Source organism: Lagopus leucura, unplaced genomic scaffold (genome assembly GCF_019238085.1).
Source record: "Lagopus leucura isolate 7727_CA_CO unplaced genomic scaffold, USGS_WTPT01 Super-Scaffold_73, whole genome shotgun sequence".
NCBI lineage: Eukaryota > Metazoa > Chordata > Aves > Galliformes > Phasianidae > Lagopus > Lagopus leucura.
In genome coordinates this window covers 100682368-100706976 of record NW_024962252.1, presented here as the reverse complement: position 1 = coordinate 100706976, position 24609 = coordinate 100682368, and the positions used below count along the sequence as shown (strand labels likewise).

Genomic DNA, 24609 nt, shown 5'->3' with positions numbered 1-24609 from the left:
GCGGCGAAGGGCCGTGCCCCGTGCCGCCCCGCCCCGCCCCGCCCGCCCCGCCCAGCAGCCGGGCTCCGGCCGCCCAGAGGGGTCGGTAGGGGGCGTCCGGAGGCTCCGGTAGGAGCCGGGACCGTTTCTATTTAGCTGAAGGCCCGGGGGGGGGGAGCGGGTGCCGGCACCGCAGCGGAGCCAGCAGACGGACGGGGCCGAGCCGCCGCGGTAGCGCGCCGCCGGGAGCAGCCGCCCCGGCCCCGCCGCAGGTAGGAGCGGGATGGCGGGTGGATGTGCGCCCCGCCGCCCCTTGGCGGCCCGGCTCGGCAGGTGCCCGGCGCGGCTCTGGCCGTCGGTGCCGCTCCGAGGTCCTCTCTGACCGTCAGCGGTTCCCTCGAGAAATCGCTTCAGCAGCCGAGACGCGGGGCTGGCGAGCTGCGTTCTCCTCGCCCGACGTGCCGCTAAGTGCCGCGTTGTTTTAAAGGCGGTTTGTTGTTAATTGTTATTGCTGTGACTGTTTTTCAGCTGGATCGGGCGCAGCGGGCTGGCCGCGCTGCCAGGGCTTTTCCCCTCGGCTGCCGCTCAGTAAGGGGCTGCGTGCTGGCCGCGGTGCCCAGGTAGGACGCGCGCCGCGCTGGGCGCTGTGTTTTCTAGCGCTAAAAATACCGCCGGTTTATTTGTTTTTCTTTCTTTCCAGGTTCATGATGTTGACAGCTATGTTCTTGGCTGCTCTCATTCTCATTACAGTACATTCACAGGAAACTGAGGAAACCATAACGTACACGGTAAGGTTTAATAGAGCGGGAGATGATTGCTGCTTTGCAGGGATTCTTTTCTAAATGACCCTTAAGAAAAACCAAATTTCTTGCCAACGCGTAGCATGCAATGCAGAGTTCTTCGAGTTTGAATGCTAGCCTAAAATAAGCTGTTCCTATGCTGAAAGGGTAGTTGAAAAGCTGAAGTTTGCAAGACCGAGCAAAACGGGCTCTGGCTCCCTGTTTTGAAAAGCTTATCTGTGTGCTGTGCCTGATGAACTGAGCGAAGCTATGAGGCTTAGTTTTTGTATCTGCCTTCTTCAAGTAAAGGTCCCTGGGACCCTCGTTTGAAGTACATGGAACTTGATGGATAATTAGGTCAAACATTTTTCTGTGTTTTCCTTTGGATGTTTCAAGCTGCTTATAACAACATGCAAGTACTTAAAAAAAATTCACTGCTCTTAATGAAGCATTTAGCTCCTGGGGTGATTGCATGAATGTTAGTTGCCGACCTGCTTTAGACCAGTGGTTCTGTCCACCTTGATCAGTTTCTACAGGAAAACTGAAAGCAGATTCTCCTTACAACCAGGTGACAGCAGTTTAAAGTCCTTTTTGGAAATTCTTGGTTCTAAACTGCTGTGCTCACTCCTTGGCTTGTATAACACATGTCATAGAAGGAGTGGCAATTACATCGGCTTGGGCTGGTGAAAAACCCACATTTTTACATCTGATTACAGCTGTAATCCCTGCAACTTGCTTCATATGGGTGGACCTCAGAATATGTATACAGACATCAGCGCAATGCCACACAAGCAGAAAATTCTGCACACATGCAGAAAAGTTACAGAACCACAGCCAAAGGCTGAGATTGTGTTTTCTGCAAGTAATCCCACTGAAGTCAGTGGGATGGCTTAGGCAAGTAAAGATTGCAGAGCTGGACCTTGCCATAGAAGATGGGGCTCCAGGAAGCCTTCAGTGAACGTCAGGAAGTCAGTCATGAAATACTTGTAACCCTGGGCTGTAGAAGCAATAGGTGGTCAGGAGGATTTTGTTTAGAGGCTTCTGGGGTGTTTTTAAGTCCCTCTGTCTAAGTGGAAACAGATGAATTAATTACATTTTGAAAATTCACACTAATATAGGGATCCTACTCCCTTTTTCTTCAGCATTTGTTACACATTAAAATAAAAATAGCATTTTTGTGATAAGCCTAAATGGATCTTTTTGAACCAATAGATTTCTAGCATGCCTGTGTGACTTGGATCCTGGTATTATGTTTTCAGAGAGGTGCTTCAGTGATTGTTAGGCTTTTAATCATATAAAATTATTTAACAATGAGAACTTGCTGTTGGAATTTTTACCCTTTGGATGCTACTGTTTCTCATATGTACATTGTGTTCATTTAGGACCAAATCCACTGCTATCGTAAAACTCCTTTCAGCTGCAGTAATAGTTGGACTCGGCTCCTTACTATTAAATAGACTGCCCTCCTGTTGTGCATCAGCAGGAACCAGGTGATTCAGTAGATGCACGAATTAGCTGTTTTCCTTTGGGTTTGGGTTTTCACAGCTACAGTAACTTTGGTGTTGTCAATTCAGCATGTAGTCATTCCTTTGGAGACAGAGCACTGAAATACACGATTTGCTGTCCACTTACCCCTTCCTAACATTGGAGGCTTTTTCTTCCAACTCGCTGCTGCATCTAGCAGATGGCTGGCGTCACCTGTGAATGAAGAATGAAGAGTATTTTCAGTCCTGTTGCTGAGTCAGTGTCTGTAACAAGTTTCTCAAAATAACTTGAGCATAGTGCATGGAACCAGTGGATCTCAGCACCAGAAGGTCAAATTTGTCACCTATGCAGTTCTCTGTGGCAGAAGAGTTGCAGTAACATTTAGCTTGCTGGATTCTGGCTAGTTACATTAATTGACTCGATTCTTTTTTTTCTATAAGGCCATTAAAATAATATGCTAAGCAGTGCAGAATGCATATGCACCTGCATAATGCAGCAGTTGATTCATTGATGTTTTAAATGTCTGCTGTAGCTGGCAGCATTGTGATGCTTAACTAACTAATTTCTGGAAATGTAACTGGTGATTAAAATTACTGCATTCTAGACACTTTAATGCTTTTGGGCAGAGGGATAACAAAGATATTTTCTTAAACTGCAGGGCAGAATATTTAAAATTCTTCCTGAAGTTACCAGCCTGAGTTGATACGAATAGTTGCTGAGTTCAGTCTTGTTTGAATTCTGTCAAGTTTTATTTACATAAGTAGTCCTGCTGCTATAAACTCTAACCGGTTATTGTACGTCTCACAATATAAATTGTTCTTCCTAGACTGCAGTTCCTGGAGTCACATGGTTCAAGTGCATGTGAATGAATTTCCAGCTGTCATGGGATCTTTCCCCATTGCTAGTGTGCTAATGGGAGAAAAGATGATATACAGGGGTATTGAGGTCCATTAGTCCCTCTGGCAAACTCATGCCTGGAATAAAAGATGTTCACCTCTTGGAAGGTGAACAAGATCAAAGAAGAAGAAAAACTTTTTCTTTCATTAGAAGACTTTTCCATCCTGGTCAGCTGGGTCAGTTGTATCCATTGAACAAATATCTGTTCTGATACTCAGGCAACGGCAGATGCTTTAAAACAGAAAATAGCAACAAGACAAGAAAAAAGTGATGCTTTTCCCATTCTTATTAAAGCCTTGCCTACTCTGCGGACAACATCTTGGGACCTTCCTGAGACAAAACCTCTATCTGTACATATTTGTCTTGTTCCTGCCTAGCAATACTGTACTAATAGCCATTTCTCTAGCTTTCCAAGATATAGAAACATTGCATTTCTCCCATTGTAAAGCTTGGAGTTCATTGAAATATCCCTATTTTTCCAAAATAAAGAATCCTGTATAGCGCAATATTTTTCTTACCAATGTTTTCTTTCCTCTTTTATCTGTAGCAATGCACAGATGGCTATGAATGGGATCCTGTTAGGCAACGGTGCAAAGGTACAGTAAATCACTTCCAATGAAAAACTTGCTGCTGGAATTACTTCAGTATTGTCACATTCCTGTTTCAGACAAGGAGTGTGCTTGCATGCCTCATTGTGTTGTTTGTATTAATGGCTGTTGCAGAGGATTCGACTGTTAAAAGCATGATTTGTGTTGTTGCTAACCACAGATATTGATGAATGTGAAATAGTCCCAGATGCATGTAAAGGTGGGATGAAATGTGTTAACCACTATGGAGGATACCTCTGTCTACCTAGAACAGCCCAAATTATTGTAAATGAGCGAGAAGAAGCAGCAGCTGAATCCACTAGTGGTCGAAACAACGTCATTCGCCGGACTCCAGCTGATCCTAACCGTGCCCCTCCAAACCCAACTCATCAAATTCAGTGTGCAGCTGGGTATGAGCAAAGTGAGCACAATGTGTGCCAAGGTAAGCAAGCTGCCGTGTGTTTTACTTTCAGTATAACTGCAGTGTACGTGATAACAAATCTAAGCCTGGGAAATAACAGCTTAGGTCTTTGAATTTGTTAGGAATTTGTACGCCATTAGATTGGACACGTACACACCTCCTTAAGGAGGTGACAGGTAACACAGCAGGATGTCCTGCAGACATCTTCTGAAGACATGCAAAACTATGCTGCTGGGTTTGTTTTCAGTAAGGTGATGCTGAATGGAACAAAAAAAGAGTGTGAGCCTTTGCTTAGATCAGATTGTAATGCTGAACAATGCAGTGTTTTATGTCACTCATATATGTCTGACACACATTCCTCAAGCACTAGGAACCAAACATCTGAACATCTTGTGCTCTTCTGGTCTCTGTGGAAGTAGTCCTCCACAGACCCAGCCAACTTGTTTCCAGTCATGGTCTAGCCACTCTCTGAAACTATGGCAATGAAGAGTTTTCATCTGGGTGTACATACACTGAACAGCGTGCCAAAATTCTCAGAGTATTAGCAATGTTAATTGTATGCATTCAGGAACCAGACTCACAAGCACTACTGTAAACTAAGACTGTTTCATTTATTATTTTATATAAATAGTTTACTCTTATACTTGCTGAAGTAACAGATGTTTTGTCCACTGTTTCGTTTTCTTTCATAAAAATATATTCTACTCCTTGCTCATAAACTTGGCTTTTAAGCATGTCAGTGGGATACCCATGCAAACAGAGGGCAAGTTGTGACCCCGTGGTTCATCCTTTCCATTTCTGTGGTCCTTAACAGTATAATCATATAAAATAGTACATGACTGACTATAATCAGAGTATGCTGTATTTTACAGTGGTAGTTCCTTTCTCTTTGGTATTCATATATATATATGGAATGTTATTTATCACCAGTGAGTAAATTCCCCATGCTTCTGAAGCATAGTAATCGTCATGGAGTCTGGATAAGTTGTTTTGATGAGCAAAGCCTTGGAGTTGCATTTCTACTTTGTCTGATGCTGGGCATTTCTGTCCATCTAATGCAAGAATATCAAGTGAAGAGCCTGTCAGGGGAGGGTCAGCACTGTACTATCCTTTAATCCCAAGTGGGATAATCCCAAAGGATTTGGGGCTGTTGAGGAAAAATTAATGCCAAGGATGGCAAGTTATTTTTCCCCCAGCTCAATTTAGAACAGCACTAGCAGAACCAAGGAGAGAGTACTGAACTCCTGTGTTTGATCCAGCATGAGTCACTGCAGGTGATCCTGCTGTGCTATAAAAACTCCCCTTCACTGGTCAGTTACAATGAAGAGTTTGCAGTTGGGCACTTAGCACTGCTCTTTTATAATATTTGCAGATAATGCTGGAAAAATTGCAAGCACAAACATCACTCTTGCTGTAATGGCTTTAGGTGTACAAGTAAGTGATAGTATAGTAAAGCCTAATGGCAAATGGTACCAATGCCTTTGTATATTCTGAATAAAGGTTGTGTGACAGGGTTAACTTAGACACTGATAAGCTGGTAGGGTTTTGTTTTGAGAAATGATACATTAATATCTTTTCTCCATGTTTTAGTTTCCTGGAAGTTAAAACCAAATATTTATATTCAATTTACAAATCTGTGGTTAATTTATAATAACAACTAACTGTTTTTGTTAGAGTACCAGAACTTCTAACTAACAGACATACAAACTATGGTGAAATCTTGAGCTTTACTGATTCAGAGTTTTGCTACTAATCTCCCTGTGCCAAAATTTCATTCTAAATGCAGAAAGTATGGAAATGTTACTGCCTAAAAGCTGAAATATATTGTACTGAATGAATTCCAGCTGGAGAAAATGTAGTGGATAGTGTGCTTGAAAGAAAGGATAAAAGACTTTAGGAGCACTTAAAGCATGCATTCAACTTCATGATCTTCACTACTGAAAATGTCTTATAAAAAATAATCTTGATCAGCAATGGTCCCACTGTGGATTTATTTAATTATGGTTAAAAGACTTTGCTATGATAACTGCTTGAGGCTCCTAGGGAGTGTAACTTATACATATAGTCACACTTAAGCTTGTTTTATTGTTTAGTAAATCAAATATGAAGCCCAGCTCCTTCTAATTGTTTGCAGATGTATGACATTCTTCCTTCCAGTCCAGCAGCACTAAGTATTTTATAACCAATGTGAAAGTGTGGAGACCTCTGTTTAAAACAATAACGTGCTCTAAGGAGCTATATTGCTGACATCGTGCTAGAGTAGTAGGGGCCTCCTGTTACCATACATTGTCCATTCCCTTTTTTAAACATTGAATTGTGAGAGTACGATAGGCCAAGCCCATGTTGGATTTTGTGCTTGGAATACAGAAATGACATTATTCATGTTTGACTAAGTAGCTTCAGTAACGTGCTGAACTTCATTCTTAGGCAAAGAAAGATACTGTATGTCCAGATCCCATTTCTGTTGATAGGATAAAGATTCCTGGAGGTGTGGGATTCTCTGCACTTGGCTGTGTGTCTGAGCTGCAAGAGTTTTAATACCTTCTTAACCTCTGACCTGAAGAAAGCAAGTGAAAGTTGAAGTTTTCATCAGTGTTGAGTACTTCTCGTATCTGATGCATGCTGGTATTTATTACAGGCTACGTAGCATACTAATAGCACAGATGGCAGATTGGCAGTAAAGTACATTGTGTCAAAGAAGACAAGGCCATAGAAATAACTATGATGTATGTACGTTGTATGTGAAGATCACTTTTATAACTTCTCTTGATCCAAACCAAGTTCTTGTCTAACTCTGGTTGTCAGAAGTGGAGGTAGCAAAACTCTGGGGATCTCTTAGCATGCTGTGTCTGAACAGTAGGTGCTAGGAATCTCCAAAACTGATGAGAAAGTCAGGGGAGTTTATTTTGGATAAAGATTTTCTGTGCGTACCTAGAAAATGTACAAAGTAATTGTGATCCAACAGTTGAATTGTGATAAAACTATTAAATGCAGAATTCAAGATAATGTTGACCCCACCCTACTTCCTAATAGCACATGAAGTGCTGCTGAATTGGTCACCAGCTTGATTCCCATATGGCACCAACCAGCATTTTCAGGAAACCACTCTGATATTCTCACCTGCCAATACAAGAGTATTGCTCACTATGGGAGAAGCCAAAAGCAGAATAAGAAATATATTTAAATAAATTACTGAGTTCACTAATACACAGGTACTTCTTTGCCTCTTTCTAATCAAGTACTTGAACTCTGTTGCCTGCCTGCAGAACTGAATTGTTGTTAGACTCTGTGATTTGAGTCTACTCTTATTGAAATCAAAAGAAAATCACCCAATTAATTCAATTTTGTCAAATCTAGCCTGCAAGAAGCTATGAGCTGTTCCTTGAATGTCATAACACTTACATGAGAGGGTAGAGGGGAGAACAGGAGGGGGGGGAGCAAAGATGCCAAGTAACTTGTGAATTTGAGAATGGAAGGCTTTTGGCTGTTTGTTTTCCCTTCCTGTCATGCTGGCAATACAAGCTATAAAGCAATCAAATTTTTATTTATTTATTTATTTATTTTGCTCTCCAGACCACCCTCATTAGTTTAGCTTCCTATATTTCTGCAGCCCTATATTCAGTCTCCTTATAAACCTTTGCACTGCTGTGACTGAGGAGTACATGGAAAAGGAGCTGTAATATGATGGTTAATGCTTTTTATATGAAAAAAAAAATGGTGCATTTATTCCAGATAATTCTGCCCAGACTTGGTTATTTGCTTTTTATTTCTCCCATCTTTTGACTTTTTTTTTTCTGTTCTGTATTTTTTCCCCTGCAAAATCATTTTAGGGGTCCCTTCATAAGTAGGGTTCAGGAAGAGGGTTAGTTCAGTTTTCTGATACTTTCCAAAGTAACTTATACCCAGTCTAGGCTTTTATCTTGAGAAGTTATGTAAGTCCAAATCTACATAATTCTAACTTTTGCATCTCTAGATTCCCTCTCTTAGGGGGAGAGCAGCAGGGGGAAACAGCTCATGATGTTTTGTTTTCCATACTGAAATTACTTTCCGTAAGACCTATATGTGCAAGTAGTATGCAAAAGAGCACAAACTACAAATGGGACAAATACATGTGCATTGAGCCCAGCTCTTTTCAGAACCAGCCCTGGCTGGAGAGGCTTGCTGTGCCTCCATTCGGGTGCTCTTTCTTGACATTTTGGCTTGGGTGTATAGTGCACTTCTGCAACACACATCCTAATGAGCTTCCCCTTACTGTGCTTCAAGCTGTCCTGCAGAGCAGTCTTGGAACATGCAATCCCAATCCTGTTCAAATGAAACTAAATCTGAAATGCACTGCAGGAGTGTTGATAATACTTCACAGCCACTAACGAGCATTCAGGCTCCAGGAGCAAAGTAAATCAAAAGCCCAGAGGCCTTCAGAAAGGAATGTACTGGGATTCAGGAATGCCTACACCAGCTTCTCATTTGTCCCTGTTGCCCATGACTGTTATGTAAGCTAGACATAACTAGAATGCACAACAAGAACATAGCTCTAACAGTGTTTTAGGCTGGCCCCAGAAATGTTCTGGGGAGCCTTTTGTAAAACAATTCCTGCAGTCAGAACTCATTGCAGCATCCCAAATGTTCTCCTTGCACTTAAGGAGTTCTTTTAAATTACTTTTGAGATGACTTTTAAAAGAGCTTGTGTTCATTTCCAGAATTGTTATTCTAAACAGATAATGAGTTTAACGAGGATGGGGTGAGGAAAAGAGCTGTGGTAGGAAAAAATAAAGTCTAGTTATTTATTTTGGGAAGACAATCCAAAGTAAGAGTACTCTAAGAACTGCCATAAGTTCATCAAAGTGCTTATGCAAGCAAAGTTCAGCCGTACACGTTTGCTGCAGTTCTTCAGCAAGTGGAGAACACTCTGCCAGCAGTAGGCACCCTAAGAGACCAACCTGGTTATACATGCTAATGCTGATTCCTTGGAACAGCCATAGGAATTTTACAGATCTAAGAGAATCCACAGAAGAATACAAACTGACACTTTCACAGCTCTTCGTACTGAGTGTTTATAGAAGCCAATTAATTTCTTGTACATTTGGGTACATCACACAGAGATTGTCTTTCATCAACCCATCCCAAACCAACTGTTCAAGCTGCTAAGCTGTGAAAATGCTGCAGAGTCCTTTCTGGAGCTTCTCCTCAACAGTCACGAGGGGCCAGAGGGGAGGTCACAAGAAACATCGTGTTTTGAGGGCCCGAGGGCCTGCTTTTGGGCATTTTCAAGATTTGGCCACTCTAAATCATCTTCCCATCTGTGCTATTTGCACAGCTGTGAGTGTCATGTCAAGACCTTGGATAGATATTCTCTGTTCTGTCTGACCATTTTACTGTGAACATCCATCACAAGCATAAATACTAGCAGCTGCTTCACTTCCTTTAGTTGCTTACTGCTTTTCCATTATTCTGACCCCTGCAGGAAAATGCTGAGTCTGTTGCCATTAAGATTCATACCATATGCTAATCATGCCAAATGTCCTAGATTCAGGCAGGCTTCCGAAAGTTGTATTTACCTTAGCTTCTTGAATTGGGATTATGCAAGCAATCACTAAACTTCAAGTTCAAGTTAAGTAAATTCGCTAGCAATTCTCATTATTTCTTGCTCAAGAGATATGGGACTGTAGAGTGGTCATGCTGACTGTCATACTTTCATGCTTTTGGGTTTAATTTGTTGATTGTAAAGCCTGTTGGCTTAGCAGCTCCGAGGAGGCTAGTGCTTCGCCAGACAAAGCATACCAAATGTATTCAGAAGGCATAGAGGAAGTCCAAGCCTTCAGCCATCTGTCCTCCTTCAGACTGTCAGGCTGCAAGCTGGAGATCTTTTCGTAACGCAGTCGGGAATAACATTAGATAGCAAAGGGGAAGAACGTGTCTGATTCCACTTGGCCATCTCAGTATGTCAGGCACCTTGTTAGAAGGCACGGAGTATTTAGGTATCTTTGCAAGGAATTTGCTGCATCTGTTGTAAAAACTGGGTCGAAAGCATCCTAAAAGTCAGTAAAGTTTGCAAGGAAAGATAACTGTCATCTTTTGCATTTGACAGCATTAGGTAGCATGAAAATGATGAATGAGAGTGTGGGCTAGGTTTAGGTCCTCATTTCCAAACTTGCTGTTAAGGATTTGTGGCCTGCAGAGTTGCAGTGGTACAGAGTTTCCACAGCAGTGACAGCTGTGTGAGGCCATCCCAGAGCTGCTTTTGGTACCTCTCCTGGATAAAGTTACAGGGATGACCATTGTCACTGTGCATGGGTTCTTCCTGCCTTACTTTCATGAAAGAGATATCGCATTATTCTGTTTCTGTTTGCAGTTATCTCTCTACAGTTCATCCCAAACTACTGCATTATAGTTCTTTAGCTTGCTGTTTGCTTAAGGGAATTTTCTGTCCTTCAACATTTTCTCCTATTTTTACACCAGATTCCTGCTTTGTATTACTTAGGCAGGAGCGTTTCTATATTGTAGTATGTTGTATTTTCACATTGGAAGTTTGACTTACATTCAGTCACTCTTTCTAACCATAGAACATCCCTAAAAGATGACAGTGTTACCGATGAATACTTTTTAAAGGTCCAAGACATTTCTAGACGTTTCTTGCACATCTCCAACGTGCAAGATTGCACAATTTAGCAAGCTGGAAAACTAATTCAAGAGCAGAAGATCAGAACTGCTATTTTTGTTATTTTATTCTCTTTTCAAGTGATTTTCTTCATTTCTCTTTGATAATGGCAACTGAGGATGATACCTGCTACTTGCACTTGGCTTTCTACATGTGCCAAAATATTCCTAAAGGAGGAACAAAGCTACCCACAGATAAAGAAGCAGTCTGTATGATTGCTCACTACACCATGTAGTGATGTCTGTGTTTCTTTGCATATCCTTTGCTAAGGATAAAATAAAAAATAGTCTGCTGTAGTGTAGCCAAGCGAACCAAACTCAGTCATTGTTTGAATTGTGCACTGCTCAGGCCTGCTCTTCTGAGGTTTTTCTCTATCATCCAGGACAATGAGATGTGATGCATCAGTGAGATACTTTTGATCTTTTTGAAACCACAATAAGAAAGAGGAATTTTGGATTTCACCTTACGAGGTTGCATCAGAACATACTGATAGATGTGATATAATAGACTATTCCTGTACAGAACTGTCGTGGCAAATCTCTCTGTCCTGTGTGTTAACTGGATAGGAACTTCTACTTTTTGTTGGTGGATTTTATATGAGGTGAGCTTGGCCATCTCCTTTCAATACACTTCAAGAATATTTACCCTCATTTTCCCCTCCGTGAGGCTTTTGGAGCTGTTTTTTTCTGGATCATTATCATACTTGAAGCATCCTGTTGGCTGGAAGGATCTTATCAAAGGGAAGTTTGCCACATACCTGCCAAAGTTCAGGTGCTTCTGTCCACAGGACCCAAAGATTTGAACTTGGCCACTAAGATCTCTTCTCCCTGTAGATGACAAGAATATATGGAATAAGTAATCAACCTGAATGATGTTGGTGAATAAAAAGCTTGACATATCACAGATAGTCATTTGTTTTCATCTTTAATTTGCTAAGCTTTTTCTTAGTAGCCAAAAAGCAGTAGTTTTAGATAAAAAGCTGTTTGCCATTTTGCACTATAAAGGAAGAAACAGAAGACATGCTAAGTACACCAGAATCCTGTTTGTACCTTCTTTCATTTACATTTTAACTTAACTAAAAATACAAGAGGGATTTGAAATCAGAGTTACGAAATAGTTTAACATACATGCAATTATCATAAAATACCTTTTATGCTCATTCACATCTTTGTGTTTTATTTGCTGAACTGAAAACCACGTTAATCATGTCAAATCATGTTTGAAGTTGTACGTATAGCGGAGAAATGACTAATTTCTGTTCTGTATAATTACATGGAGAAGCCCGTAGCTTTGAAGCTGAAAAAGGTACTAAGAAAACATTTGTTAGACACACTTTTAGAAATTACATTGCTCAGAAAGGGTTCCTGAAGCACAGGCATGAATTAAACCTTTTCTGGCATAATATATCCTAATTTTTTAATTAAGTGTTTTTAGAACTAGATATTCAATAAACCTTTACCTGTTTGTGAATATCTTAATGAGTAACTTCACCTGAGTGAAAAATGCTACGGCCACAGCTATTTTGCTTACTTAAGTCATTCTCCAGTACAAAGGATTTGTTGCATTGTTAGGTTTTTTGGTTATGAATTTTTTGTGGCTTGTTTGTTTCTGCTTTAATTTGGGATGCTCTGAATCAGTCTTTATTAACTCCTAATAAAAAAATCTGCCCTTTCAGGGGATGTATCTAAGCATTGTTGAAGCCCATCTAAAACAGTTCTAAAAAGGAGAAAACAGCTTTCTCTTCCAAGCTGGATTTAATCTGGAATAAATTTCTACTCTAATGCGTGACCCGCTGCGGTATGATATAAGCAGATGTGACATTGCACTTGAGGGTGTTCAGTCCATGTCTGAACAGATGTTCAGTGTAGTTTTTTGAGTACAAGCAGAACTTGTTCCAGGATTTTCATATGCATATGCATGCATGGACTTTTTGTTAACAGGTAACTGGTCATAACGTGTGCATTCAAACTTATGCTTCAAGTAGATAGCAAAAGAAACAGAGAGCGCAGTGATTTCAGAGTTCCAAGAATGAAAGGCTTAATGGATATTCGTTGTCCAGCACACCAGCAAAATCTTCAACCTGAGTTTTCAAAGTAACTGATGTCTGTCCACCCATGAATTTTATAACAGAGAGATGGCTTTTTTATAAAAGAGTACTGGCCAATAGAAAAGCAAAGCTTTGGTAAGTTGAGTAGCAATACTGCTGTATGAAACCTATACAAAGGTTTTATATACAAAGGAAATGTAGAAGTTTGCTGTTCAAATTCACAAGATTTGAAGGCGTTAGCTGAAAAAGACATCTGTGGGATAAAAAAATAGCATGCCGTTTGGACAGTCAATTACTGAGCATTTCTTAGCATTAACTTAAACAGAAATCATTATCAATACTGTAACCGTTGCTGGTTCTAATAACTAGAATTGGGAAGTGCAACGACTTTGGACAGATAACAATTTTCTGTATGGTTTTAGAGATGTTGCCTCTAAACTGACATTTAGTAACAGACATGTGCAGAAGAAAATGAATGAAACATAAAATGAGCAGGAGGGTAGGTGTGATTACAGATAACTTGACCTAGGTTATAAAACTGTCCTGATCAGAATGGTGGGAAATGTCTTTCTCACTGAGATTTATTGGAGAAGTTTGTAAGTCTGGGATGCATTAGAAAAGAGCTAGCATTAAACGGGATTTGTAGAAAGCAAAGACAGTTCATATTTGGAGAAATTTCATCTCAGTTGATAAGTTTAGCAGCATTTTAAGAAATAGATAGTCTTTGTTAAGTACCTAACAGCTGTTCTACATCAGTTTCAAGACCATTTTGTTTTGCTCCCGTATTCATAGACCTTGTACTTTTCTGTCCTCCTGTATTTAAAGCACTTTCTCAGCAGATAAATGTGTTCTCAAGGTTCTTTCTTATCAGGAAACATATCTGCACAGCTCTTACATGATAGATGTGAACCAAATAAAACCATGTATTGGTTGTCACACTTGGAATTAGTTAAACAGTATTTCAATAGACAGCACTGCAGTTAGTGCATTGTCAAGTAAAAATAAACAAAGCTTTGGAATACCCAATGATCTGCCCCCATAGTCTGTGGAAGATACCTTACTACTTGATTCCTTACAGAAGAGTAGGGAAACAAATCAGGAAGGCGCACAGAATCCAAATGCAATTCCCAAGCAAAAAGGAAAAAAAGACTGTTCTCATCCAAAGTCATCCTGCTTGCATGTACTGTGTCTAGATCTTAATCTTAACTGGCTTAATTCATAGGGTCAGGACAGAATTTCTTTCCAGCTCACTCCTTGTAGATTCCTCGAGTAGAAAAGTCAAGGATAGTTGCAAGACCCCAGGTAAAGATATTGCCAACATTGTAGGCCTGGTGCAGAGAGCATTGGACAGGCGGGTAAAAATGGCATGTCTAAGTCAGCCTTCCATAGTGATGGGTGCTGTGCTGCCTCCTGGGTTTGTGGAAGCAGGAGAGCTCAAACACTGCAGCAGTTGAATACAGGAGAAAATCACCTGTTTTTCCATCATAAGCACTGTTGACTATTATTTAAACAAGCTAAAAAATATGATTGTAAATTCTAATGTAATGCTGTGCGTGAATGATTTTAAGGGGTCTGCTTTTTATTTTTTAGTTCCAAGATGTAAACTATTCCTCTATTAGAAACTGTTGCTCTGTATGCCTATACAAGGAAAAAAATCTTGATTTCTAGTATGTATCATCATGAAAAGGTTGCTTCATTCTGTCTTTAAATCAAAATGTTCTTTCCACTGTGATTAAACTCAAATTTCTGTATTCACCGTTAAGAGAATCTCTTCCTTACTATGTATGCAGATTTATAAGGCTCCAGGCACCTTTGAAATAAATTGAAAGCACAGTCATGTAATAAAGCCAAAACCAGAAACTAGCCAAGGAGATCCACCCAGCAACACCCTCGAACACCCTCAGCTTCTTCCCCTAAGCGCAGCTTTAGAGCACTGGTCTTGATCTTGTCTCCGCTTTCTCCACCCTTGTGAAAGCTTCCTGGGGGATTCTCCAGCCAGCAGAGAAGCCAGAGCTTTACGAGTGGCTGCTTATGATGCAGAAACAGTTCGTTTGCTTGATTTTCTTACCTAGCAAAAGGCTCATAAGGAGCATGGCTGTTTGTAATATTGCTCAGCCCATTTCAAGGAGTATACTGAGAAACAGGAGCAGCTCATAGCTGGGGAGAACAAGTCAGGGAACAAGGAGATATTCTAACGGCTGCAAAAAGAGATGAGAAGCATAGCAAAACCATACAGAAACAAAGGGATTGTGAGAGCAGACTTGCAACTGCTCTGTTCCCCACTTTGCGAGATGACAATTCCGCATTTCATTTATGAAACTGAAAGGCGGTATAGAAGGTCAATCCCAGAAAAGGAAACAGTTTCTGAGCTCCTTGTTCTACCATACAAGTGAAGCCAGGACTTTAAGAACTGGATTTAACAAAGCTCTGGACATCCTATACAGTGAAACTAGTCATGAGTTCAGAAAAAAGTCTTTTGAAAGGACTAGCAAACCTAATTAAATGCTCAAGAGAATCTTAAAATATTAATATCAGGATGAGGTTAATTGCTGGCATCTAGAGTGGCAGTATCTGTATTCTTCTCTTGGACAACTCATGCTGACCGCTTTGAGAACTGATCTTCCAGCATCAAATTTTCCATCTTTGTGGTGGCTCCTGCCTGTTGTTTAACCTATTCACCAAAGCTTTGATTAATCTTCCTGGTGGACATAAGAGCTTCAGTATCCATTCCCTACTCTATGACCTCCAGTTCTATTTCGAAAAGATACTAGGAATTGGTGGCAGAACATATTCATTGTAGGAATCACTCTTATTGCAAGGAGAAGCTTACAATGTTGAAATGCAGTGACATCATTTTGTATTGCTGTGTCTGTCAGAGCTCCTTTTCTGGACAACTTCAGCTTGTAGAAGGGCCCTGTCCTGCTGCAAACAGTGCATGCATTCACACATGTTGCCGAGCGCATACTTTACTCAACACTGTTGCTGTGTTTAGTGTTGTATTTGGGACAAAAGCATTCTTTGCATTTGATTCTTTGTGTTAGTATCTGTCAAGTCCAACCTAGCCAAAAACTGGCCTCAGCAACTTCTGGCTCGTAAGAGGCTGTGGGAGCCCCGGGGGCTCCATACAGATGCCTCATCTGTGACCAAACGGGCTGAGGAGCCATTTCACAGTGCCTTGTCCTCAGGGTGGAGTCTCACTCCTCCAACAGCTATGATTGGTAGGCTGAAAGCTCGGTATTAAAGAGACCAACGGGACCAATTGGGATTTTCGCAGATTGAATGGCCACTCAGGGGGTTCAGCCAGAAAGAATGATCTGAAGCATCTAAAAATATGGGAAAAAAAATGGCATAAAGTTGACACACAAATGCTTTTTGTATTTGGCTGTAGCGTCCCAAGCTGTGGGATCTGCCTGGATCAGCAGAGGCTCTTGCATGCACCAACTAAAGCATGCTTCAGCTTTATGGCATAAAGTTACAGAACTGCCTCTGTCACAGAAATTCAGATTCAAGGCGGTGTTACTGTCCCATTGGGAGGCAAGTGGGATGGGTTGGATATACAACAGCCCTTAACAACTGGAATGATAATATGTAGGTTTTTCCATGCCTATCATTTGTCCTTAATTTGAAAAATTAAATGCTGATGTCCCATTGTTAACTATTCTTAGCAAAGATTTCACAATTCAGCTCACTGATGACCAAATGGTTTCTTTAGTTTCTTCGCTCTTTGTTTGCAGCTGCCCTGAATTTCAGGTTGATGTCTTAGTGGAATGTAGGTTAAATCAGCTGGGAACAGACTTCCAAACAGGGTCAGCTCTGTGGTCCGACCAGGTTCATCAGACCCTCAGGTTATCCACTCAGCTCCTGAAGACCTCTGTGGATGGAGGATGCACAATCATTCTGGGCAACTCGTCCCTCTCTGCCCTAATGGTGAGGAGGTTTTTCCTGACTGGTCAGGCCCCCTCGTTTAAACTCACCTTAGACCAACAGAGACCAATAGCAGAGACATGCTAAAGTTGCAGAGGCATCCTCCTTTATTCCATTTTTCATTTTACTATTGGTCCATCAGCTTTAGTTATCAGACTCTTCAGAAGTGCTGTTTATTTGGCTATAATTGTGTAGCACACAGAGGGTGCCAGTCACCCGTGAAAGTTTTCTTCTGGAAGGCACAGTATGTATAGATGCAGCAGAAAAGCTTACCTGAGCAAACCTTCAATCTTAGTACTTTTTAATATTTGACTTGCATTCCTTCTTCTTTTCTCTGTATTCTCTTCCGTAAAGTTAAAAAAATACACCTTTCTTTTGGAGTTTGCATATCCCAAGACTACTTTACTTACTGTGCTTTTCAGAACTGAGGTTTTTATGAAACTGAGCTAGATCTGTGAAAAAGACTGTTTGTTTTCCTACAAAAGGTGAAGGCGAGGAAATGCTTTCCATAAAGGAAAGTAACACAATTCTGGGGCAGCCCTGAGCTGCACAAACATTTTCATGGAAAGCAGGCTAGCCAGCCAGAAGCTGAATGTCATTCCCAGCCTCCCATGGCCCAACTGTTGCCACAGGCTAACCTCTGCAGCTTAGCTTTTCCAGTTTGTCTGTTTAAAAAAAAATAAAAACTCAACATCTCCTCACAAGCCAGGAAAAAATGTAGTTTCACTGATCAGCATCTATGCTGTTCATTGTGCAAAACTCTGAATAAATGCAGAGATTTATTCATAACGAGTACCTGCACCAAACAGGTCATGAAGTACATAAAGTACGTCGAGACTGATTTTCATAAACAGAATTACTGCTTTTACTTCGAGGTGTCGTATTAAGACATTTAAATGTGTGCCAGCATTTAAAGCACATGCTTGGATCCCAGTAATTTCACTGACATCTTTGCACATGCCTAAATTTACACAATTACTTAATGCTATCCTGGATAGGAATGCTGTCCTGAAATAGTCCTTCACCTTGTTGCTAGGAACTTTTATTTTAAAAAGCCCTCGCTAAAAAACTTGCCAGAGCAAGTCTGCAATACCAAGCACAGACCAATCCTATTCACAAGTGGGTAGGAAATGCTTGCAAGTATCAGAGGGAGTAGCCTTGATCTGCAGGAACAGTGCTATTTACTTGGCTTGCAATTACCTTTCTGGGACAGAGTTCTTAGATAATTCAGAATATCCCAGCTTGTCTCAAATCTAGCAGTGTGGTCCCTTTTAGATCATCCACGTAATTTTTCTTTCCTGAATTCTTTACTCTCTTTTCTTTTCATAAGCTGACAACGGGTGCCAAAAGCTGACTGAGAACAGCAATTCACACAGTGATCCCAGATAAATTGCTATACAATTAGCAACATTACAGTGTGAGTTTCAAGATGTTAATGAAATAAAGCTGCTCCTTTAGGAAACTAGATACTTTACAACTTATGATTTATGGTGACTAAATACGAACATAGTTACTGTGCCAGATGTAAAAGCACTGTCACTTGCTAACTGGATACTTCATGCCACTTCTGAAGGAAGTGTGATGCCTGGCTTGACTAAAATAATCATCTCCTAAGTGTCCTCTCTGTAAAATATTATCACTTTTTGAATTTGAGTTGCAAAACTGTTGTGATATGAAAATCTGCCACATTTTCTTCAGTATGAGGAGCAGAGCAGTGTAATAGACATTATTATCCCTGAATTGGTGGTGACTTGTGACAAAATGATTTGTAGCTCTGTTTCACAGAACCACAGAAGTTTTCCATGAACTTCTCAGATCCTCTTTTTTTTTTTTTTTTTTTTTTGACTAGGGGGTTTGCTCTCCACTACTAGATGTGTGCAAACAGTATGTATGAATCCAAATGGGGTAGGTAACAAGAGCTATTGCACAAATAACAGCAAGAAATCAAGCCCAAGAGTAGCTGGATAAGCAGAATTAGCCTATTTACTGAACATTTTGTAGTTAAGACATTGCTGTTCCTTACTTTGAAATGAATTCTGTTCTTGGTCCATATCAGCCATTACTTATCTGTTATGCTTTGCTTCCTTCTTATTTTCCTTCCATTGAAAATGAGATTTAACTCATTAAAAATCATTTGGACTTGATCCTAAAGCGTTGAACAGTTTCCAGTCCTTCTGAAAACAATAGAATACAAGAGCTTTCATGGCTTAGTTTTCGTTTCTCTGAGGTGTTTTTGAAACTTTGAAATCAGAAGTTCAGAAGAGTTCAGAAGATGCTATCTTTTCAACACAGTGTTTCTTTTCTTTAACATTGCTCATTTCATCTGTTTGAAATCTTCAAATATAGTAATTGTCTGCTTGAACCTCAGTTTAGATAAGACCTAGCTACAATGAATATTGGAAATCAGTCTTGTCTTTGGTCTTCCTCCAGTGTTTTGCACATTCATTGGTACAATAGCATCTGATTAATTAAAAGCAGCCCCTAAATCAATAGAATTGTTTGGATGCTATATGCAAACTGAGTCCCTTAAAACAAAATGGTGTTGTCTACTAGACTAGTTCTTACTTTCCTTTAGAATCATCCACACTCTCCTGTCAGACTGCGATCTGTCTCAAAGTTGGCTTAGTTTGCCATCAGCAATACAGCAAAGTCCTTATCTGCAGCTAGGGCTTCTTAACTAACCACACAGAGAAATAAAGTTATAGCGTTAGACATTTTAAGCTTACACAATAAATTTGGCTGTGATTAGCCTCGGAATAGGGATCAGGTACTGTGGAGAGTTCCTTTCGGTTATTCAGGTTAATAATAGTACATGATCAGTAAGAATGCAAAAGAAAGTTTTATTAAATATTGTTCTCTCTGAACTGTAAGCGATTTTCTATGTTATCATATTTGTGAGAAATTAATGCGCTTGTAAATGTTTGCTTTTCTTTTCCTTCCCCATAAATGGATCATCTCTTTAATATCTAAGCAGCTATCTCCTTGCTTTACCTTTCAAATTCTATTCTTTGCTCTTGGCATGAATTACTTGGATATAAAAAGCATCCTGTAGATTCATCTTCTGTTAGTTCATCTTTTGCCTCTTCATTTACTGAAAGATAACACTGTCATGAGGAAAGATCTACAAGAAGTCATTTTTTGCCATCCTGCACGTGAATGAGCATGGTGTAGACCTTTCCCCTGGAGTGCACAGCTGCACAGCCAAGTGGACAATCAGTCACTGGAATTAAATCCATCTGGAAGGTATTTGAAGCAGCAAGACATCTATGAAAAACTGGACTGTGATTGACAGCTTTTTCCAATAGCTTTGATGGAATTTTAAATTGAGAAATCTCTTCTACTCTGCAAGAAGCTATAAGCAAAATACATTTTGACCAACCAGTATTGGGATGAATTCAACCCTTATGTTCCCCCATAGGCTTGTGCTCATTAGTTAACCTCTGCAAGAGGCTTGGAAAGGCTAGATTAGATGTTAACCAGACGTTTATGACTGTCTGTGTAGAGTTAGAGACAAGCAGGCGCTGAAACAGTAGTGCTGAGTGATGTGTTGATAATACTCTGGGCATCCCTCAGCAACGTGGAGATGCAGGCAGGCGATAGATTGCTGGCAATTAGCTCATACACTCAATTTGCAAAACGTCAGGATCTGGGATCACATGCCTTTTGGGGAAGGAATGAACTGAAAATCAAGACAAATACTTTCTGAAATGATTGAGAGGAAGGAGGTCCTAACAGCTGTCTTGTCAAGGAGGGTGGCTAGAGCTTCTCACTCATCTTTCTTCCTGGAGCTAAGAGGAAAAGAAACATACCACAAAGTTGTTTTTGTTTGTTTGCATTAAAGTCTAGTGATTTGATCAGGGCCTGTTTCTTCCTTTATTCCTGCCAGTCTCTGGAGCCAGAAAGCCTGGTTTGAATGGGCACCTGCATGGACACTTGTCCCACAGCAGACCTCGTCCCACGTGCATCCTAGGCTTGATGCTGCTGTAGCTTTTCAGCACCCACCATCATATCCAGAGCCAGAAAGACTTGCCTCGTGTTGAACATCTGCTACTACTAATGTCCTTCCTGAGGACTGAAACAGTTAATTCCTTGCTATCCTCAGCTATACTGACTATTCAACGTCAACATCTGGGGAGCGCCCACACTTGGTCACAACCACAAGTAGTTTCAAAAACAACAATTTTCTTTAACCCTCTTGTAAACTATTCCTTTCTGGAATTTCACCAAGGTGCACAGAGTAGAATGAGTTGTCAGGGGAGCAGCTTGTCCCAAATGTCTTGCAAAGACTGGTTTTCTCACCAAACTGTTTTGACAGCGTGTCTCTCAGTCAGCATTTACCTGCGTTCTGTACTTTTTAAGATCATCTCAGGACTTGCACAGTGCTCTATCTATTTTTGATTGTTTTTATTGGCAACTAATGTATACTACCATGCGCCCACGTGAACGAAATTACAGAGCCCAGACAACTTTTGTACAGAGTTCCTTTGGCCGCAGCTTCTCTGTGGGTTTCATTTGGCAGAAGTGATATCAAGCAGAAGTCTTTCCTTAAGCTTCTGATGTAAACTAAAATACACCTTATAAATAGAAAATACAGGCACTGAGAGCAGTGCCTTTGGGCAAACAGCCACCTTTGGGCTATGGGAAAAATTCAGTTAGATATGATTCATAAATATAATGAATAGGGTGCCATAAACTTGCTTTGCCCTTCACAAACAAAGACGCATTCTCTGCCTCGAAAAATTAGAAGGGCAGAACCCAAAGGAATACAGAAAGAAAAACACAAGGAAAGTAAAAGTGGGGGATTTAAGGGAGAGGGGGGAAAAAAGAAAAAACATGGGCAAATGAGCCTGGGTTGCTTGAGTGGGAAATACAGTTTGGAAGACCAGCAAAGAATGCGTGAAGTGAAACAAAGAGCTTTGTTAGGCAACAAATCCCTACGTGCCTCCCTTCTGATGAGCTCCAGGTTTAATTTTGCAAAACTCAAAGTGTAATACATTTCACAAAGTAGTTAGTTTGTTCTTTAAACTCTAATTTAGTTGAAGGCTCCTATTGATTACAGCTGGAGCGGGATCAAGCTTTTGCTGACTCTGTTCTCCTGGCAGACTCTAGTTTGTAAATACCTTTCATCTCATCCAGCAGTGATAATGATGTGCTTAGATGCTTAGATGATGTGGCAGCAATTATTTAGCTGCTGCATTAGGCTTTCTTCTTTACACTAGCCAAGTCCTTAGAATCAGACCATAGAAAGGAGTATTGGCGTTTTCATTAAATCTTATGATTTCATTGGAAGGACTTGTAGCTGCTCTACTGTTAAGTAACCATTTCTTTCTTCACTCCCACTGACAAATTTGGAAGCAGAGGGCCCTCTTCCACTTGTATTTAGCAAGTTTAAGCATGTCACAAATACCCTTGTTATCTGATAGCACACCCCAAAGCAAAATGCCTCCAGACTTCCATTGTCCTGCGTTTCTGAGCATCCAGTCTACTGCCAGCCAGCAAAAAAAAAAAGGTGGGGGGAGAAGGGTTGGGGGGGCTGTGTATGTCCTGGTTACTCTCTGAATGGATTTACACACTTGCTTAATACCATGTAAATACTGGAAAATAAAGCATGGATCTTGTCAAACTTAAGAACTTAGCAAATATAGAGCATTTGAAACAGCACTAATAGCAAATAGAGCTAAAGTATCTACTGCCAAGTCAGTGAGAGATCCCACGTCCTGCCTGGCAATCACTCTAAATACATCCTTTCTCCCCCTTCATCTGACCTTTCCAGGCCAGCAATGTTATGTGTTAGTTTAATATTTTAAAACTGGAACTTTACTGGTATTTGGCCTACTTTTTTCTATTTATTTTCTAAACAAATGCTAGCCACTCCTTTTCCAACTAACCTTTTAAGCTTCGCCAGAAATCTGTGAAGATCACAAGGTATAAAAAAGAAATCACATGCTCAGACAAACAAAAGCAGGTTGCTGCATTTCACCATCTCGACAGCCCTGCGAGCAGACTTCAGGAGTATTCTGCTTATGCTGAAATAACTGCCAAAATCTCATTTTCAGTGAGAGTGCCAGGATTATGGCAGCACAGCATCTATTCTCAGGCAAACTCATGAAACTTCCCAGCTAAAGACCAGAAGGAAAATTAAAAAAAAAAGGGGGGGAAAGGGGGGAGAGGAGAGGGGAGAGAAATCTGTCCTGATTACTACTTCTGTTTGATTGTATAAAGGCAGCTGGGCAGTCAGATCCTAGCCTGAGAGCAGAGTTGATCGCAATTTCAGTGCAAAGTAATTTGGAAGAAAAAAATAGCTCTCTTTTAAAAACAGAAGTTTCCTTGGGAAATGTTAGTTTTTATTTATTACTGGCTCATTGAAAGAACAAAGTATTTTTCAGCATCTTTTTCCTTTTTTTTGTTCCCGAGCACAGAAAAAAAATGTGGCTAAACCCCAGAAAAATCTTAGCTCGGGTCCAAAAATAATAATAATTCTCAGTTTTAAGATTTTTTTGTCAGGTTTTTGAAAGAACAACAAATACTTCCCAAGCACCACTCCAACTTACAATCTTCAGTAGGCTGCACACCCTCAGCCCTTCCTTCGGTCACCCTTCTTGTCCATCCCTGCTCTGCCCACACCTCCCCGATGTCTCCCTCGAGCTGCCGCCTTGCTCACACCGTGTCCCAGCAGGACGCTGTGCTGTGCAGGGTGCCATTGCACCGCCTCGGCAATTCGTATTTCGTCATTCTTCTGACAGCTCAAATTATAGTTGCAATAGGAAAAACGGCAGCAAAGCAGGCAGACAGACGTTGGCAGGTACTCACCAGCTCCCTGGTCGAAAATAGAGCGGCGCAGCACCTTGATCATCAAACCAGATCGCGCTGCCGGTCTTGAATTGTAATACAGTGTTTAATAAATGCTACATCTGTAAGTGAAAAGCAGCTGTGTCAGTGGGCCTCTCATGCATGTGTCTCCCTCTTTTCCCCATTCTTTTTTTTAGACTCCAGTTAGTCACCTGTATCACGACATCTCTTTTTAACTCTTGTTAAAAAAATGTTCATTTTTCTTCATAAATATTCATACTGCCTTTTTTTTTTTTTTTTTTTTTTTTTTTCCTTTTACCTTCAAATGATACATCTCTGTTTCCTTGGTGTCCCTCCCTCTCTTTTGAACCTGCCTGGCTTCATCTCATACCACTTCCTTTTCAACTTCCTTTTAAGCCTCCTTCACTTTAACAATTAGGTGGAAGGTTGGATTTTCCAATAGAATTTGAATGGAGAGCCAGCTAATGCGAATGTGAAGTTCGTAAGGAAAGAAGAGAGGGAAAAATGCACAACATTCCTGCTGTTTGTTAGATCAATACCTTGCCACAGGGCTCATTTGTAGCACTGTCAAATTAATATTGTCACAGCAATCTTAACTTCTGCACATCTATTTCTCTTCACTTGAACTGTGCAACCTGAACATTGTGTTTTTCTATCCCAGCTCTTCCAATCCCCTCCCTTCCCTAGAGTATATTTTGGACTGAATCAACTGATGTGTCTTTTTTAAGTACTATTTCCATTCTTTGCCTTTATTATTTTATCACTCAAAAGCTGTAGAGGGCATGGAAGTGAATTTCTTTCAACATTCTAATTTCGTGAGAAGGTAATACACAGGCCAGTGCTCTCTGACTGTAATTTAAAAATAAATAAGTTTTGCTCTCCAAAACAGAGCATCTGTGAGTACATACAGCAACACTAAAAGAAACACATGTAGGAAAAATTCATAACTAAATAATGCTTTCAAAGGCATTTCTGAAAGTTGGAACAGCATCAGGAATCTGCTTATTTACGTAGGGAGCTGTGGA

General features: G+C 40.5%; 1 protein-coding gene across 1 annotated transcript in view; it reads left to right on the top strand.

Moving 5' to 3' along the window:
- The first annotated feature begins 489 nt into the window (after nt 1-489).
- Nucleotides 490-24609, top strand: part of EFEMP1 (EGF containing fibulin extracellular matrix protein 1) — a 50976-nt gene continuing 26856 nt past the window's right edge. The window contains exons 1-4 of the mRNA XM_042879566.1: nt 490-599; nt 680-767; nt 3688-3736; nt 3909-4169. Of these exons, the coding sequence (XP_042735500.1) occupies nt 684-767; nt 3688-3736; nt 3909-4169 (394 nt within the window). The 5' untranslated portion in view covers nt 490-599; nt 680-683. The remainder of the gene's footprint in view (nt 600-679; nt 768-3687; nt 3737-3908; nt 4170-24609) is intronic.